The sequence below is a fragment of the Phalacrocorax aristotelis genome, chromosome 5 (genome assembly GCF_949628215.1).
Source record: "Phalacrocorax aristotelis chromosome 5, bGulAri2.1, whole genome shotgun sequence".
In the NCBI taxonomy this organism is placed as follows: domain Eukaryota; kingdom Metazoa; phylum Chordata; class Aves; order Suliformes; family Phalacrocoracidae; genus Phalacrocorax; species Phalacrocorax aristotelis.
In genome coordinates, this window is record NC_134280.1 from 30,528,409 (window position 1) to 30,547,176 (window position 18,768).

General features: G+C 40.1%; 1 protein-coding gene across 10 annotated transcripts in view; it reads right to left on the bottom strand.

The window, feature by feature from the left end:
* Nucleotides 1–599: 599 nt before the first annotated feature.
* The window catches only part of CARF (calcium responsive transcription factor), a 37,260-nt gene continuing 19,091 nt past the window's right edge, over nucleotides 600–18,768 (bottom strand). For 4 of the 10 annotated variants that reach the window (XM_075093757.1, XM_075093764.1, XM_075093767.1 and 1 more), the window contains 7 exons: nucleotides 14,167–14,297; nucleotides 12,752–13,118; nucleotides 9,761–10,456; nucleotides 5,408–5,451; nucleotides 3,870–4,062; nucleotides 2,247–3,441; nucleotides 600–2,133 (listed from right to left, as the gene is read on the bottom strand). In XM_075093757.1, coding sequence (XP_074949858.1) covers nucleotides 10,338–10,456; nucleotides 12,752–13,118; nucleotides 14,167–14,297 — 617 coding nt within the window. In that variant the 3' untranslated portion in view covers nucleotides 600–2,133; nucleotides 2,247–3,441; nucleotides 3,870–4,062; nucleotides 5,408–5,451; nucleotides 9,761–10,337. Of the gene's footprint in view, nucleotides 2,134–2,246; nucleotides 3,442–3,619; nucleotides 4,063–5,407; nucleotides 5,452–9,760; nucleotides 10,457–11,409; nucleotides 11,508–12,751; nucleotides 13,119–14,166; nucleotides 14,298–18,768 lie in introns of those variants that run through there. The other 6 variants (XM_075093763.1, XM_075093760.1, XM_075093759.1 and 3 more) reach the window with 6 other exon arrangements.

The following is an 18,768-nucleotide window of genomic DNA, read 5'->3' on the forward strand; positions in this document are numbered from 1 at the left end:
CTTCTCATTCAGGAAAATAATCTCTGAAAGGCACAGAAATATAAATCTCATTCCCACACTCTGTTTATTTAGTTTCCCAATATTAACTGTATTTTCACCAAAGATGCCACTCAACCCAAACTCTGTCCCCTTCTGAGGCACAGCTAGATATGACATGAAGATGCTGCATCCTTAACATCTGTAAGAACAACACTACCAAAGCAGATAAAGTAGAATCTACTGCTGCAGCATCCTTTCCTCAGAATGATTCTCCCATGCTCAAACCTGTAAAAATATGGCTGGTATTCTTCTCCAGCAAAAATGAAATGGATTAGACCTGCTCCTAAGTTGACTCTGCAGCTGAAATTTACTCTAGTGAAAAGGTGAATAAGCAGAACTTGAAAGGCTCAACCAGAATACATCAAAAAATGCAAGTCCTGATTCAAACATGGTAGACTCCTGTCTACACACAGAATGACGACTTAAAAATTAAAATTTGATCTGTTTTGTGTCCTACTTAAAAAATTAAAGGCAATAATAGCTTGCAGCAATCAAAGAGGAATCAGTATTTTTCACTGTGATCTGAGTCCAGATACAAATTTCAAGTACTTGGTTCGATGTGAGGAAAATTAAATGAATTTATTGTCAATTAAAAATAGTGCGAAACAAATACAAATTAAAACAGCACCTTCCCCTCATGCTCAACTTCACACCTTCACCCTCAACTCCTCTTCCTCTCCTCTCTGCCCGAAGCAGCACAGGGCAAAGGGGAACGGGGATTGCAGTCCATCTGTAACAGCATCTTTCTATCCCCTTCCTCCTCACACTTTTCCCCTGCTCCACCATGGGTCCTCTCCACTGGCTGCAGTCCTTCAGCGTAAGCCTGCTCCTGCATGGGCTCTCCACAGGCTGCACTCCTTCAGCATAAACCTGGTCCTGCAATGCTCCTCTCCATGGACTGCAGTTCCTTCAGGAAATCTCCACCTGCTGCGGCATGGGGTCCTCTGTGGGCTGCAGGGGAACACCTGCTCCAGCACCTGAAGCAATTCCTCCCTCTCCTTCTCTGACCTTGTTCAGAGGACTGTTTCTCTCACTTTCTTCCTCACTGTGCAGCCTTCTGCCCTTTGTTAAATACACTTTCACAGAGGTACCATCAGCTTCACTGATGAGCTCAGCTCTGTCCTGCAGTGGGCCCATTGCAGAGCTGGCTGGAACCAGCTGTGTCCTGCACAGGGTCAGACACACCTGGGCACCTGCACCCAATACAGAAGCATAACCTAAAAGCTGGAGATGAACTTCCTGACCCTCTCCTGTGCTCCCCTTCAAGTTGTGCCTGAAGAGTCATTTGTGGGGTGCACAATGGTCCAGACCCACAGATTGATCTGGATTCAAGACAAGATAAGGGGAGGACAGTTATCTGTACCGATAATTTGCTGGTACATGTACTGCAAGACACTGCTCACATCAGCATGGCTCTGCGGTTGTGCTGGCCTGTGTGGAGATGCAGGTGCAGGAAGAGAACCTGTGGCAAGTGCTTCCTGCAAGAACTTCTGGAGTGAAGGGGGCTGTGGAGCTCACCCCAGTATCTTCCCCTCCTCAAGCAAAGCATAATTGCATCTTAAATGTCAGTCATGCAAGGAATAAACCTCCAGCACAATAAAGCAGAGAGGAAATTTATCCCCAAACATGGGAAACTGAGGATGATAGAGCAGTTTTTTAAAAAGAGAAGTTTTTGTTTCTGTGCTGCTCAGGATGGGAGAAAAATGCAATGGGAGAAAGGCAGAAAAGTGAGATAAGAGTGTGTTAAAACAATTCCCCCACTCCCCAGAAGTGCTGAGTATGAGTACAGTGGTAGAAGACAAAAAATATGAAGAGGCAATTTTATGGCTTGTATGTTCAAAATTAGACATGCACTAGAACCTGACATGAAAAACCTGTGCACCCACAAAATTATTGTGAAGATATTGATTTACAACTGGTAAAGCTCTCTTTCCACAGATCTTCTGTTCTCAGTAGAAGTAAGAAGGTCAAGAAGGGTCCTGCTTTCTCCACCTCCTTCCACATACAAAACACCTCAGATGTGATAACAGCTTTGTCAACAGCCAAGAGCATTGAGTTGTTTCACCAGTTTGCATTCAGAAGATAACTAGTGCACTGAAGATAAAAGCAAATATACACGATTACCATTCTAGCTTTTATTAGATGTGAGTTCAGAGCATAAATAGCACCAAAATCAACAATAAAAGACCTATATTTTTAAAAATTACCATTTAAAGTGAACCACTTCATCCAGAAGAAACTGCAAACTTGAGCTGTAACTTTGAGAGCTTTGTATCTCCTGCAAACAGCTTTTTACAAACTTCACTTCCTCTACTGTTCTCCCTTCTGGTCTCTTGTCGGTTATCTGGAGTACTCTCAGAGGTAAGTGATCCTGAGAAAACATCCAACACACAGTGAACTAAGAACTAAAAGTAGAAGCCAAGGAGGAAACACCTGCACACTTCAGAAAACTGAAGAGTGTAATCTGTAAGGAACATAAATAATTAATTTCCAATTCTCTCTCCCATTTAATTTTAGCTTTAAGAGAAACATCTGTGAGAAAAAGTTAAATTTATGTCTGAAAGAACAGTGACCTGACAAAGCACAACTGAATTTTGAGCATGGTCCTTTAGGAATTAAACACTGTACACTTAGATCTAGGACAGAAGGTATTTTTTAGGCCAAATCTGTGGCTAATTAGCAAAACCACTGTTAAACTATAAGGGGCAGGAGGCAGCAGGGGAGAAACTGAGATTTGTTTTCCTCCCCATGCCGACCAGTGTTTCTCTCAAGATGTTTCAGGAAAGATACGGTGTGATGAGGGTACTACATGAAGAGCAAGAATGCCTACTTTTACCATTGTAGTCTTCAGTTGCTTGTTCCTTCTACCAGCTCCCATTCCTAACACAGCTTAAATTAGAGCATGCTTGAGGGTGACTGTTCCAGGTGCTCCCAACTCACTTGAACTATGTATGTACACTGACCATCAAATTTTCATACAGGGAGATCTCTGTCTCCTCTTAAGCTGAAAAGCAGAATTCCATGAGCCATCCTTGAAGAGATAAATATGAGCAGCTCTGCATGAGGTAGAAACAAATGCAGCTTTTGAGAGCTGGAAGGAACTGAATGTTTCTACTGACATGCTGTCAAGTGACCAGGTCAGATTATGCAAAGGAAAAGGAAGTGCCCTCGTGTGATGGGAGAGGTGGTTAAGTAAGGATTCTGGTGGCACCCCTACTTCCCACCCCACCCCTTCCCCTGCAGGAGTTTGGTTCTATAATTGCTGTTCTTTTTCTTGTGGAAGACCCTGAACACTGTGATTTACAGCACAGATGGAAGATCACCTACAGAGGAACATAAGTGCCAAACCTTTGAGGCTCTGAACATGGTGGTTTTGAAGGACAGTTTGGAATGCTTCCTGTTCTGGATAAAAAGAAAAAAATACATAAGTTGGAAAAGGCTTTGATTGTTTTAGGTTATCACAGGGTTAGAAGTATACACTAGTAATTCTTCATAAGAAATTTCTGCAGAAATGCAACATTACCCCTTAAAAGTTAAAGTTTGCTCTGTAAAAAACATCGCTGAAAGGACTTCAGACAAAAATTCTCCATTGTTTCTTTATAAAACAAGCTTTCATTTACTTTAACAAAATGTACAGACAATACAAAGATCGGGAGGCACCACTGGCCTACAGTTTCAGTATGACATGCAAAGGTGGCAAGGCATGGATAAGTAATTAACATTTTGGTACATACTCATAGAAACACTGAAATCTGTCGAAGCAGTAGGCACCTTGTCAAGCAGATCAGAGAGAGACAGTAATTCTAATACTTTGGGAAAGGAAGATTTACTTTTATTCTCCATTGAAAAAGCCTCTTCCTCCCACGAAAGAGAGTGGGTTTTATAGAAGTCATGTCATCAACCTTTAATCTCCTCCATTCTGTTCCTGCAGGTCATCCCATAAGATCTTACACGCTTTCTTCATGATCTCCATGTCCCTTGCAGGCTTGTACAACTTCTTGAGTGGGCAAGCAGAAAGAAGAGCTACATCAGAACACAAAGACAAATCATCACTGTTTCTCAAGGGGTGCATTCAGGACTAGCACAGAGAACATTAGTCTGGAATGAGGACACTGGGACTGAACTCCTCCCTCTCCCACTGATCTGCCAACACACACATTTCTGTTTCTGGCTCTCCTGCTGCCATTTGATTGCCATACCAAATTACATTTTAAATAGTCTCTAGAGACAAAGACTATTCTACAAAGAGCAGAAGCAAGTCCCTGATCTTTCCTGGAGCCGCTGAACTATCAACATCTAACCAAAGGATACAGCTAAAGTTTTAACAGTATTTTAGTGGTAGCTTATGCTGTATTGACACTGTCCTGCTGTAGAAATCTGAGTACATTAGAAAAATGACCAAATGGCAGATCCAATAGTATGTAAGTTTTTGCGCTCTAGTTCCTTCATACAGAGGACTCAGAAATTAACCCTGTAGTATAATGATTTCATAAAACAGATTTTCATCCTCCTATGAGCCATATCAATCTCTGAAAAAAGATCAGGAAGAGTGAGAAATATAATTTGCTTAGAACAGCATGCTCTTGTTTAAACAGGCAGGCTGTCATCAGCAGAAGCTCAGTACGTGCCAAATGACCAACTGAGCTGCACTGCAGAGTGCTAAGGATGGTAGAAAAAACATGAATTCCAATTATCCAATTAAAATATCTGATTATATGTGCCCTAAAATATTTGCATCACTTAACCACAGTTAAGTGTAATTAAAACTGTAAAGGACAACATGCAAACAACTATATTCATGTCTTCATTTTTTTCTTTTTTTCCCCAAGATACATACAATTCCTTATGCATATATCACTTAAAACTATTAAACATACAAAGGTAACTTTTTGCATACAGAGATTATCAATATGCGTGCCTTTCACAAGTTTTCTTCTATCTAGCGAAGGCTAATGGATTACTGATGAGAATTACTCTCACAACATCCAATGCTCCTAATTTTCTGCCCAGGGAAGACTCCTTAGGACAAGGACACTCAGTATTTGTCCTCAGAAAGCATTCCATGCTTTTTAAATCCCTTCAGTACTAGAACAGGATGGGGCCCTAGATGGCAAACAGCCACTAACACTTTCTATGATAGATCAGTACTATTTATGATCACTCCTTTGAAGACTCTTCAGAAAACACAGCAAATCACTTCAGAAAATAAACATGTCATTTGACATGGATATCAGAAATAGAATGAGGTACTAAGGTATAACAGCTTACTTTGGGGGGGGGGGTGGGGGGGGAACCCAAACCAACACACATCCACTCCTGTCATGTGATCGGATTTTTGCCTTCCCATCCTTCTCCCCGCAAATCATACCTCAGTTGATGCTTGCTGGATAGACCTGCTCCATAGTTTCTGACCTAAAAAAAAAAAAAATAAAAAAAAAAAAATCAATCAACACAGCCTGTTTTACACACCTTTTTCATTCATTAATGAGGTACACTGTTGCTGGGAGAAGATAATCATTACTGATGGGATAGACTCTGAATTTTATTCCTACAAAAGCTTTGTTCAGAAGGGAAGGGCAAATCAAAGAGAATTTTCTGAGATCCACGAAGAGCCGTAACTTTTCACAGCACCATCCTCAGTTATACTGCACTTTCTATCCCTCATTGAACAGATTCTTCCTGTCTAACCTTCTGAGAACATATGTGTTTGAATAGGCTTAAAGGAACAAACTGTTAAGTTTGCCAACAGACAGACAAGTCAACAGCCAGCTACTATCCACAGCCAGAACCAGGAACTCAAGTGGTATGAAAGAAAGAGGCCAGTTTCTCAATATACAGCCCTAACAGCTAGCAAAAATTATCCTTTTCGTCTTGTTTTCTCAATTCTCTTCAGTTGCTGTGAATGTAAAAAAAGTCCTGTGAAATGTGGCTGCCTGGTATTCATCCAGGTAAGGATGATAATTCCCAAAGCAAGCAAGGAAAAAAACTTAATGACATTAAAAGGAACATATGGACTTAGGATCTTGAGGAAACAGGATGAAAAACTGACAGGAGCGCTACTTCAACAGTACAAAGTGAAACATTGAGAATTGCAGGGCCTGAGGGCATGGGACTTGGGTGGAAGCCCTAATAAAAGTGTGAAGGAGAGAGACCTGGGTGGATACTGAGCATGCTTGAGGTAGACAGAGCTGCAGTCAAAGGGATGAGAAGAGCAGCAAGTTAATTCAGTTGAAAAGAAAAGGTATATTTTTCTTGGCAATGCATAAAGGAAAAGAGTCTAATGCTGCTGGGTTGAAGGTCCAAGAGGAGTTTCTTCTTCATATTAGAAGATAAAAATTGGTGTCTCAGACTAAGGAAAGTCATTTGGCTGCCTCTGGTACTCACCAAAACTCAAGCAGCTCTGTTGGTTTTGAGGGAAGGACAGGCTTCCCTTTTCTTCAATACCTTTAAATTCCTACCATGAACTCACCCTATCCACTAGTGGCATAGATTCAGGAGCTGAGCTGGGCCTTTGTGATGGGTTCACAATCCCTTTCCAGGGTCCCGGAGCACACCCAACACAGCCCCTTCCAGCCCTCCCTGCAGGACCCTTGCTTTTCACACACCTTCAGGATCTTTTTCCCCCTGGTCTCCCTGGAGCTGTCCTACTTGTTCTCCTTCATCCCCAGAAACCGCTGCCCTCAAGTAGCATTTCTACTTCTTCCCATGAGCCCCCATAACCACAACATAGACCATTATTTTAAAAGAAAAAGTAGTTTACATTTGAATAGGCATATTATGCATTAAGTCACTATATAAATATATATATACACATACATATACAGATATTTGTCTCTAAATTTTGTACAAACTGCGACAATCTTCATACCACACGACCAAGTCTGGATTTTTGATCAACGCAAAAAGGACTCATTAACACTACTGGTTTCCATCCAAGAGGCTGCCAGCTATGGATGTGTGCCCTTTTATGTCTTCTCTACCTTTTAGCAAAAAATTACTTTTTATGCACAGATATAAGCACAGCCCTCTAGTCAAGCCAACCAGTCACTGTTATGGGTAACCAACAATGAGGATAAATTGGAGAATAATTAGTCCATTTATAGTTCTGTGGAAGTTCCGGATTTCTAGGTTTGCAAAATAAACACTTGAACATAACAACCATAAGAAAACAAAGTAAACACCAGAAAAACACGTACAATTCCAACACAAAGTAACAACCAATTACTTTGCACCAAGCTACATAGCTTTCTCTGAAAAATCAGCTTCAAGTATTCTAGGCAAACAAATTTAAGTGCATTGAAAGTGGTATTGTTTACTTGTGATTTTTTAAATACACATAATAGTCTCTTCTGTAAAGTTTAGGTGGACATTAGTGAAGTAAGGTGTTAGGATGAATATAGACACTGGATATGGGTGATGTGTTTGTGCTCCTCCATTAGCAACATACACAAAAAAGTGTAAACACTCTTCAAAGAGGAAAGGTTACACTAAATCAAAAAACAACACAGTAATAAACTGGAATATGTATTTGGAAGACAGAGAACTGAAATTCTGTCAAAATGAAGGAAACTGAAAACAAAAATGTGAGTAATGGCTGAAGAAGCATTTCAAATAAAATTTTTTTATTAACAGAATTGCAACTCTCATCCCCAGCTTTTAAAAACAACTGGTTTCTTTAAATTTCTCCAAACTTTTTGCTCTATTGCTTTCAGGGTAGGTTATAAAATTAATTTCACAGCCTGCAGTTCAAGATGGACTAAAAGAGTATTTCCCCCAGCTGTGAGCACTAAACCAAAAATAGAAATACCATCAGAAATACTGTTCAGCACAAGATGACACTGTAGCTCTCGAGAAGAACAGTGACTGTTAAAGAACAGATCAGTTAAGGAGGGAACTAAGCAAGAACGGATGGAAATGTAACTTCTTTCCTTAAGCTTTTACTCCAAACAAAAGTGTATTGTCTGCTTTGAAGAGAACTAAAACTGAAATAACCTCTTGCTGGTAATCTTGCTGTAATTTATTATTTTGAGAATAAACATTCTCAAAAATGAGGAACAACTCTTAAAATATAAGTAATATTGAGAAAGGTGATATACTTTAAACTGCATTATCTTAAACTTTAAGAAATACCAAAAGTGACTGAATACAGCAGCGTGGAAGGAGGTACCCATTCTGGTATATAGTTACTGAGTTGGAAAAGAAAAGGCGACTGCTGCCTATGTGCTCCAGAACTACAACGGCAGACGACAACATCCATTTTGCACAATGAACAACAACAACAAAAAATACCCTAAAGGGTGAACCTTGTGGGATTTTACCTACCCAGAAATGAGTAAGGCATACCACAAAACAAGTCAGTGTAGAAACTAAATATGAGAGACTCCAAAGAACTGGAGATTCTCTACGCACTTGCATGATAAAATACTGACTCTTATTTAGTAAGAGCATGATCCTGTTGGAAAATTCTAATTTAAGCTAACCCATAAACATTAGCTTTAAATGAACAGCATTAACAGTGTTAGTTAACCTCACAGAAGTTAAAATATTTTAAGGTAAGACTAAGATATAGCACCTACCTAACAGATGCTGCCTATAAAGGTATTAGGAACTCAAGTTCGATGTGAGGCTTGTTAAAGTTTTAGCTTTAAATACTCAAAAGAAAATTAAATATTTAAAATAAATGGTCACTATTTAGATGATGTTTGTGAATACCTTGAATGTATGTTAACAAATTTAACAATTAAAAAATGTTACTCTTCATGTTCATATAATATTCCTAACTCTTTCTCCTCTATATAAATGATACAATCTTTTTCCTGGTTTTGTTTTTTTGGGTTATTGTTTGGTTGGTTTTTTTCATTTGTTTTAAGTCTGAAGAAGAGAAAGTCCTATGATTGCATTCTTGTGCAGCATGCAGGAAAAAACCATCTAATTTTATGATCGAGTTCTCAACCACTTAGCAGCAACTCGTAACAGAACTGCTGATATTGCTGTATACAAAATACTCTGAATTTGCTCTAAGAATTAATTATCTGAAGCAAACAATGTCATTGTTTAACTTGATATCTATGTTGGCATCAGTTTCATTTCATTTAATGCTTTAAATGAATTCCAAGTTATTTGTAGATGTACTTTTTCTTTCTTAAAGAAACATGTCTGTCAAATTATGCAACTCAGTGCTTGTCACTTCTTATGGCTTTGGCTTAAATATTGCTAAAGATATTTCTTTATCATATTCAGTTTTTTAAAGATTCCTGGTAATTAAGTAATACAGACCACTTTAGCCTTAGAAGCTGCCACTGTTGAAAAAGATGATTTTGTTTTCTGAATGTTATAGTGACAGCACACTTGCACTTATTGCTTGGATTTATATTATTTGCTTTGTTTCCTTGGGCCTCTGTTAGTAATGCATCCATACGCTCTACATCACAAACAGCAGTAGGTTAAATCATATTTACCTGAGCTGATAGCGTTAAGTGCATAAAGCAAAAGGTAGATAAGCTGAAATGGCAGCATAAATAATTTTCCATGAGACAAGACTCCTGCTTTTAGTTGTTACCACCAACTGCTAATACAGTACCACTGCAAAGGCTGCATGCGGCAATGAACCTCATTATAAAACCAGAACATAAGTTTAAAGATGTCAAAGTTTAAAATATTCACTTCACAATTCACAAACTTTTCTTCATCATACAACCTTATATTCACCTGGCAACCTCACCTTTCTCTTTTCCTTGATCTTCACACCATTAACATTATGCTCAGGTCAAAGTTGCACTTTCTTAAGCATCCATGTCCTTCATCACTTTGATATTTAGCATCTTGGACCTTCCTTTTATCTCAAAACCATTGCTGCATTGATACACTTTGCTGTTGGATTCTGTGGTCTTGGAGCTGGCAGATTCTATGGTCTCTGTAGTGCTGTAACAGTCGAGGATCTCGAAGAGAAAAGCAAATCCAGCATTGTGATCCACATTCTAAAGCTAAGGAATTAAATAGTGGAAGACCTTCAGAAATGTCGACCAAAATAGGCCATATGGATAGCATCCAGATTGCTCAAAACTTGAAATAGAAGAGAGAGGAAGTGTTCCACAGGGCACCTGAATGAGCTGGAATTGGCAGTGAGCCATGTCAGTCATAAATCAAAACAGCTGTCTGTCAGAACTAGTGTAAAATACACCTAGTCTGAATGTCACAATACAACTTAAAAAGAATGGCATTACTTCAAGAGCACCTGCCTTTCCTTCCAAGACATTTAGAGTTCTCAGATTAGAAAAATCCTTCCAGGCTTCACAGATTTAAATAGGTGAGGAACTATGGTGGTCTCTGGTTTTATCTGGCTCCATAGACAATGCGTTTTCTCTTGGCTCTTGTTTAACTTGGCTCACACAAATAACGCCCTCTGTATTTTCTTCGGCTTAAAAACAAAACAAAAAAATCAAACATTGAAATTCACACTTCATTGATAATGCTTAAGCCCCAATAACTGTATGCATTTAAAAGAAAAATATTTCAGGAACTGAAGCTAATAGGTAAGGTATTCAGTTTGACAGACAGTTATGTCATCTACTGTGCTATAAGACATTGCAAGTTGATGTGAACTTGCTGCAGTAAGGCCCCCCTCGAGTAAGAATATTTAAAACATTTTATTAAAAAAAAATATGTTTGGCGATATAAAATTACTCTCACACAGAATGTCTTTCTTCTTTCCATGCAAAAATAAAGCTACCATCTTTTTTTCCTTTCCCAGGAAAAAGAAGAAATAGAGCTGCTACTGTTGCAAAAATTAACTCTAAAACATATCGATTTAGAGAATGACTTACACTTAAGGCATAATTGGCCACTTCTCAATGACTGCACATGGATTTTCAGCAGGAAATAGCTTATTCTTAAGTTAGCACTTGGACAAGAGAAAATCCAGAACGTACAGGATAATTTTAACCAAGCACGCATGTGTGAAGTGTATGCACACACAGAGGAGAAAAAAAATCTTGAAATACACACTGACTGAACTGCTAAGTTCAAGTATATGGTGTTTCTGCCAAATAAGCTCTATTACATTGTTCTCTCTTCAGTCTACACTGTTTTTTGTCCTTCTCTCCGGACAAAGAACCTGCCTCTGAAAAAAAAAAAATTATCTGTGCAGTTTATAGGCAACTCCTCTACGTAACTTAGGAATGGCACCAATAGTCTCACAATTTTCAAATTCAGGCTGGTGATGATAGACTGAGCCCTTGAGCAGAAAAAAACCCAGAAATCCCAAAGGAACAGTGAGTTTAGTCTTTACAGTTATAGAATTTTATATTTGACTACATTTCTTTTTGTGTAAAACAGTACTTTAAAAATTCACTTACAACACTTGTCACTTACAAAAATTTTTGAGAGGCATCAACATCTAGATTGAACAAATGGGTTAAACAACTGAATGGAGGAGGTGCATTTGATAACCTCTCTGAAATTCTTTTACCCTGAATGAAAACAGAATTTCTTAGGAGATTAGTCAAATTCAATTATAAAAGGGAAAACAACCAATTACACAAACATTTGAGTACAGCATGCACAAAACCCCTTAAATTTAACTTTGACAATACTGCCACAGTAAAATATCCCAATATTACTTTAACACGTATGAATTTCAGTATATTTCCTCATGTACCCTTTATTTTCTTTTTATTTCTTCATGTAGTCTTATATTTCCATTTTCAGAATTTTACAGAGTTTAGTACAGATTATGTTTTGCAGACCTGCAAAAGTCATCAGGACATATAGAGATAATTATCGCTATAGCATTAGAAAGGCATAGGCTATGATCTAGCACACATTTACCTAGATATTCCTCCAAAACTACTCCAGAGTAGTCTTTTTAGAAGCCATACATGACAAGAAAAGAGAATATAGATGTAATAAAGCACTGCACAGCTGACACTTCAGATTCTCTGCGAAGCCGAAAGGATATGCTGCAGTGATCTATATATGATCCTCATCTAATAGGTTTTCTTCACCAAGAATTAGAAATAATTCTTTGAGAATGCAAGCTTTCATTCTCAATCAGGTTCCATGGTTGAGAATTCAAAGACTGTATCTATATTTAATAGGAATTATTTTCAAGATACCTTCTATTTTGATAGAAAGGTATTTATTGAGTTTATTGTGTATTTTTTAAAAAGTATTTTAAAAAAGAAGTTTGAAATTCCAAGAAATTACATACAACTCCAACTGATCACTGCTAAAGCATATTGATGACTACAGGATCCTAGTAAAAGTTTATTAAAAAAATTCAGAAATCTGCTGGGATGGTGCAAAGAAAGAAGTCATCAAAACCCCCACATTTCTTTCCAAAGAGTTCTAACTAGATTAAATGTTGGTTATTTTCTATTCTTATTTTTCCATCCAAAAATTATTTTGAAGATCATAATTTTAGCTAAATATTAGGATTTTTGAAAAAATATTGTGTTCATAAATAAGCTGGTATTTGGTCAAAGAAAGTGATACGCAGTTTAACTACGTCATCTTCTTACAGTAAAACCTAAGCTGATTTGGTTTTTTTTATAGTCAGCATGTTTTCACAGTAAAAAATAATGAGAATCAGCTGAAAGAAGTCTATGCTGGAGTTCCCCATTATCAATACATTTCTCTCCTTTCTTCAAGACACACAGACCAAAATCCTCCATATTTTTTGTATTTACATATTACTGGGAAGACTGCAACTTACTAAGTGCTGGATGGCTGTCCACAATCCGTACTGGAATAGTCTGTACATCTCCCAGGAGAATCTGATGGACTCCTCCTTCTAGGCTTCTGGAGTCATCTACCCCTCCAACTGCCACCAACTGGCCCATGGTGACCAGGCTCTGATCAGAGGCAGGAGGAGTCCCAAAAGCAGAGGCAGCAGCACTATGCTGTGTTAGGCCAGCACCTGTTTGCAGACTGTGTCCCTGACTAAGTACTAGAGAATGGTTGGTTATTGCACTCCCTATGGAATCCAGGAGACTCACAGGGCTGGGAGGGGAATGGTTATTTACAGCTATCAGGGCTGTTGATCCATTTGTAGAGGTAAAAGTTGACTGCAGCTGTAATTCCTGTGAAAGAGAAGGCAGAAGTACTAAAATACCAGTGTTTACAGCAGGAGGAATTTGCATTCAATGGCACGTATTTTGCAATGCTGGAACCGGATAACTTCTGAATTCCTATACAACATCTCTTTTGACCAGTCAATGCCAGCAACCCTAGGCTAAAGTTGTATTAGAAAACAATTAGGACAACAGTATCCAGAAGCATCTAGAAGACTACTTAATGACCATAAAGCTCTAATTTTGGATTGATAATCAGTTTCAAATCATTCGTCAATACTGCCCATTCCCACAAGAGGTGGGCACTAAAAGCTAAGTATACGGGTTTAAAAAAAAAAAAAAAGTGAGGTAGAACCAGGCTATCTTCAGAAAAAGGGAAACAGCAAGTAGAACAGCACCTTACTGCAGACTGTATTTCTAGGGAAGAAATCATGCATTTCATTAGGGTTCTAATCTACCTTCATAGATTTTCAAGTATTTTCAAAGGTAGATTTTCAAAGTAGTTAGGGAAGAAGGCTAACAGAGCCACCTTTGAAGGGAGATGAGCTTTAGAAGAAGCTCTGTTAGCATGACATCATGACATTCTTATCCCAACTCTTCAGCCTTTCAACCTGGAGGTTTACAGATCTGAGCCGGGGGCAGTTTTAGGATTTTAACATATTTTCTTAAGATGTTGGAGGAGGATTTAAAAGGAATAAGTAAGACTGACTGATCTCCCCTCAGTTTTCCAATGTTTTCAATTACAAAATGACTGGACTATCTGGAAAATGAATAGGTGCTCAGTTTGAGGCAGAAGCCCACTACCTCTATCTTCTTGGTTTTGCCTTCACAAGAGACCCTTACTTCAAAGTGTCAAAAGATGGTAGGTGGGATCCCCTGTACCACAGCTACATGCTAAATGCGATGCACAAGAGAGGCCAAAGTATGAGTTGACAGCTATTTCAAAGTCCGTGTTACCTATCCAGTGTTTGGGATCATTAGCTGAGGGAACTTCTCAGCTCACCTTCAGCATTCCCAGCACAGAACATTTGGTGTTCCATAAACAACTTGACTGTACCTGAAGTTGTGCAAATATCTTGGGCTGAAGTGAAGAAAGTGAAGCCAACAGCTGAGCTGTTTCTGGGAGCAAGGACTCCCCGCTCTGGTTGGATTCTGCTTTGGTTATCACTGACTCCCCCGCTGAGCTCCCTACAGTGCCACAGAGAGGAAGCAGACAGTTATGACAAATTTCTTCTTCCCTTTTAAAAGCCTCCCCTGCGAGCTGAACAAACCGTTCAATCTCAGTACAGATGTATGAAAGACATGTAAATACACAGAATAGTCAGAATTGTATAGTTTGGAAAAGACCTTTAAGATCAAGTCCAACCACAAACCTAACACTGCCAGTTCACCACTAAACCATGTCCCTAAATGCCACATCCAAATGTCTTTTAAATACCTCCAGGGATGGTGACTCAACCACTTCCCTGGGCAGCCTGTTCCAATGCCTGACCACTCTTTCAGTAAAGAAATCTTTCCCGATATCCAATCTAAACCTCCCCTGATGTAGCTTGAGGCCATTTCCTCTCATCCTATCACTAGTAACTTGGGAGAAGAGACCGACACCCACCTCACTACAACCTCCTTTCAGGTAGCTGTAGAGAACAATAAGGTCTCCCCCAGCCTCCTCTTCTCCAGACTAAACAACCTCTGTTCCCTCAACCTCTCCTCATAAGACTTGTTCTCCTGACCCTTCACCAGCTTCATTGCCCTTCTCTGGACAATGTCCTTCTTATAGTGAGGTGCCCAAAAGTTTACACAATATTCAAGGTGTGGCCTCACTAGTGTTAAGTACAGGGGGATGATCACTTCCCTACTCCTGGTGGCCACACTATTTCTAATACAAGCCAGGGTGCTATTGGCCTTCTTGGCCGCCTGAGCATACTGCTGGCTCATATTCAGCTGGCTGCCAACCAACACCCCAGGTCCTTTCCCACCAGGCAGCTTTCCCACTGCCCTTCCACAAGCCTGTAGCGTTGCATGGGGTTTTTGTGGCCCAAGTGCAGGACACACCACTTAGCCTTGCAGAACGCCATACAGCTGGCCTCAGCCCATCGATCCAGCCTGTCCAGATCCATCTGCAGAGCCTTCCTTCCCTCAAGCAGATCAACACTCCTGCACAACTTGGTGTCATCTGCAAACTTACTGAGGGTGCACTCGATCCCCTTGTCCAGGTCATTGATAAAGATATTAAACAAGACTAGCCCCAACACTGAGCCCTGGGAACACCACTTGTGACTGGCCACCAACTAGGTTTAATTCCATTCATGACAATTTAGGCCCAGCCATCCAGCCGGTTTTTCACCCAGTGAAGAATACACCCGTCCAAGCCATGAGCAGCCAATTTTTTCCAGAAGAATGCTGGAAACAGTGTCAAAGGTTTTACTAAAGTCTAGGCAGACAACATCCACAGCCTTTCCCTCATCTACTAAGCAGGTCACCTTGTCATAGAAGGAGATCAGGTTAGTTAAGCAGGACCTGTCTTTCCTAAACCCATGCTGTCTGGGCCTGATCACTTGGTTATCCTGTATATGCTGCGTGATGGCACTCAAGATGAGCTGCTCCATAACCTTCCCCAGCACTGAGGTCAGGCTGACAGGCCTGTAGTTCCCCGGATTTTCCTTCTGGGCCTTCTTGTAGATGGGTGTCACCTTTGCTGATCACCAGTCAACTGGGACCTCCCCAGTTAGCCAGGATGGCTGATAAATGATGGAAAGTGGCTTGGTGAGCACTTCTGCCAGTCCCTTCAGTACTCTTGGGTGGATCTCATTTGGCTCCATAGACTTGTGTGTGTCTAGGTGGTGTAACAGGTCACTAACCATTTCCCCTTGGATTGTGGGGGCTTCATTCTGCTCCCCATCCCTGTCTTCCAGCTCAGGAGGCTGGTTACCCAGAGAACAACTGGTCTTAACTATTAAAGACTGAGGCAAAGAAGGCATTAAGTACCCCAGCCTTTTGCTCATCCTTTGTCACTATGTTTCCTCTCACATCTAATAAAGGCTGGCGATTCTCCTTAGCCCTCCTTTTGCTGCTAATGTATTTATGGAAGTATTTTTTATTGTCTTTTACAGCAGTAGCCAGATTAAGCTCTAGCTGGGCTTTGGCCCTTCTAATTTTCTCCCTGCATAACCTCGCTACACTTTTGTAGTCCTCCTGACTTGCCTGCCCCTTCTTCCACAGACCGTAAACTTTTTTCTCCTGAGTTCCAGCCAAAGTGCTCTGTTCAGCCAGGCCAGTCTTCTTCCCCACTGGCTTGTCTTTCGGCACATGGGGACTGCCTGCTCTTGTGCTTTTAAGACTTTCTTCTTGAAGAATGCCCAGCCTTCCTGGACTCCTTTGCCCTTCAGGGCTGCCTCCCAGGGGACTCTGTCGATCAGTCTCCTAAACAGTCCAAAGTCTGCCCTCTGGAAGTCCAAGGTGGCAGTTCTGCTGACCCCCCTCCTTACTTATCTGAGAATCGAAAACTATCATTTCATGATCACTATGCCCAAGACGGCCTCCAACCATCACATCACCCACAAGTTCTTCTCCGTTCACGAACAACAGGTCCAGTGGGCACCTTCCCTAGCTGGCTCGCTCACCAGCTGTGTCAGGAGGTTATCTTCCACACACTCCAGAAACCATTTAGACTGTTTCCTCTCCACTGTACTATATTTCCAGCAAACATCTGGTAGATTGAAGTCCTCCATGAGGACAAGGGCTCGCAATCATGAGGCTTCTCCCAGCTGCTTGTAGAATAATTCAGCTGCCTCTTCATCCTGGTTGGGCGGTCTGTAACAGACTCCCACCGTGATCTCTGCCTTGTTGTCCTTCCTCATGATTCTTACCTATGAACACTCAACCGTATCATTATCTTCATTAAGCTCTAGACAATCCAAACACTCCCTAACATACAGAGCTACCCCACTGCCTCTCCTGCCTTGCCTATCCCTCCCCTGAGGAGTTTATAGCCACCCATTGCAGCACTCCAGTTGTAGGAGTCATCCCACCATGTTTCCATGATGGCAACTATATCATAGTTTTCCTGCTGTACAATGGTTTCCAGCACCTCCTGTTTATTACCCATGCTGTGTGCATTTGTGTAGAGGCACTTAGGCTGGGCTGTTATCTGTGTCACCTTCTTAGAGAAACACCCCTTAGAGAAACATCCTTTGAGATGTTTCACCAATGTTCCCCTCTTGGCTCCTATTACCTCAGTAGCCCCTAGCTGCTCATCTCCGTACAACTTCAACCGTGCTCCAGTGAACCCAGCACATCTCAGAGACACAGGCTAGTGCCCTTACTAGCACCCCGTCCCTCTAACCTTGGCATGTAACACACACATATGCTGTTCTCTTTGCAGAGGAACTTGGATGCTAAAGAAAAAAGGCTGGGTATGAGAAAAAGACAATACTGTAGGAAGATCATATATGCCTATTCAGAGTAAAAAAAGAAGCACCAATAAATCCATTTTGGAGAGCAAAGTAATTGCAACCTACCTTGTGCTTTGAATTTCTAGTTATAACAAAAGCTGAAACATTTCTATCAAAGCAAATAATTTGACAATACATATACCTCAGTAAGGGCTCAATAACAGGCAAGCATCAAACGGAAGTGTTGTCTTCCAAAATATAAATCTACACATGAAATCCTCTAAGTCTCACTACTCCCTTCCAAACATCTTTGTGAAATTAGGGTAACTTCTATGCAACATCACACCAGAAGTCCATTTATCTGGAAGCCTTTCAGCATACAGATTACATCACATCCTCAAAATTCTCATTTAGTGCAAGAATGATGGACTTAATCTCCTGATGACTTGTAAAAATTGAGATTCACTTGTCATGATTTCTGCAATAAAACTTCCCACGGGATCCTTCAATTCCCTATTGAGCCAACCAGAACATTTTGGATAAGGTTTATCTAGATCCAAGTAGATATTGCTTAGCCTCTTATTTCACAATTTCACTGCTATAACTGCAAAAAAAAGAGCTCACCCTGTGCACGTGCATTAGCTTGGAAAATGGGAAAAAATTGAGAATGGTTAATCGCAAAAAGCTTTCTAGCAGGAAGTCATACAAAAGTTTCCAGCAACCTAAGTGCATGGAGATATATTTTTCAACATATATACTGATTTGCAAACTCTCACTCTTTATTGTAACTGACCATAAGATACACTCTATAAATTTCCTTGAACACAACTACTTCAAGTATTTAGGCTCTTTTTAATACTATACAGAGATCCCATGTGCATGTGTGAATATTCACATGTAGGAAGAGATGGCAGGTCTTTCATTAGGTTGTATTCTACACCAACATGCCTAGGAATAAAGCTAGTCGTTTGAATGCTAATCTACCCACTCCTTACACTATATGGGCATTCTGTAAGAATGCCAGAAGTTTAAAAAACCAAAATATATACACACAGAGGTACTTTATCTGACTTGCCATTAGACTTCATAAAATATGTAAAAGGGAACACACTTAAGTTTGATATTTAGAGTTATTCTTAAACCTAGGAGAGAACAGTGAAAGCTGTATCACATGGAGATATGGAGTTCTGCACAATAAAAAAACCAAACAACTGGGTTTAGTTCTGTTATTGTTTGATTTCTTAAATGTAAATTTGTCCCTGTTTGGC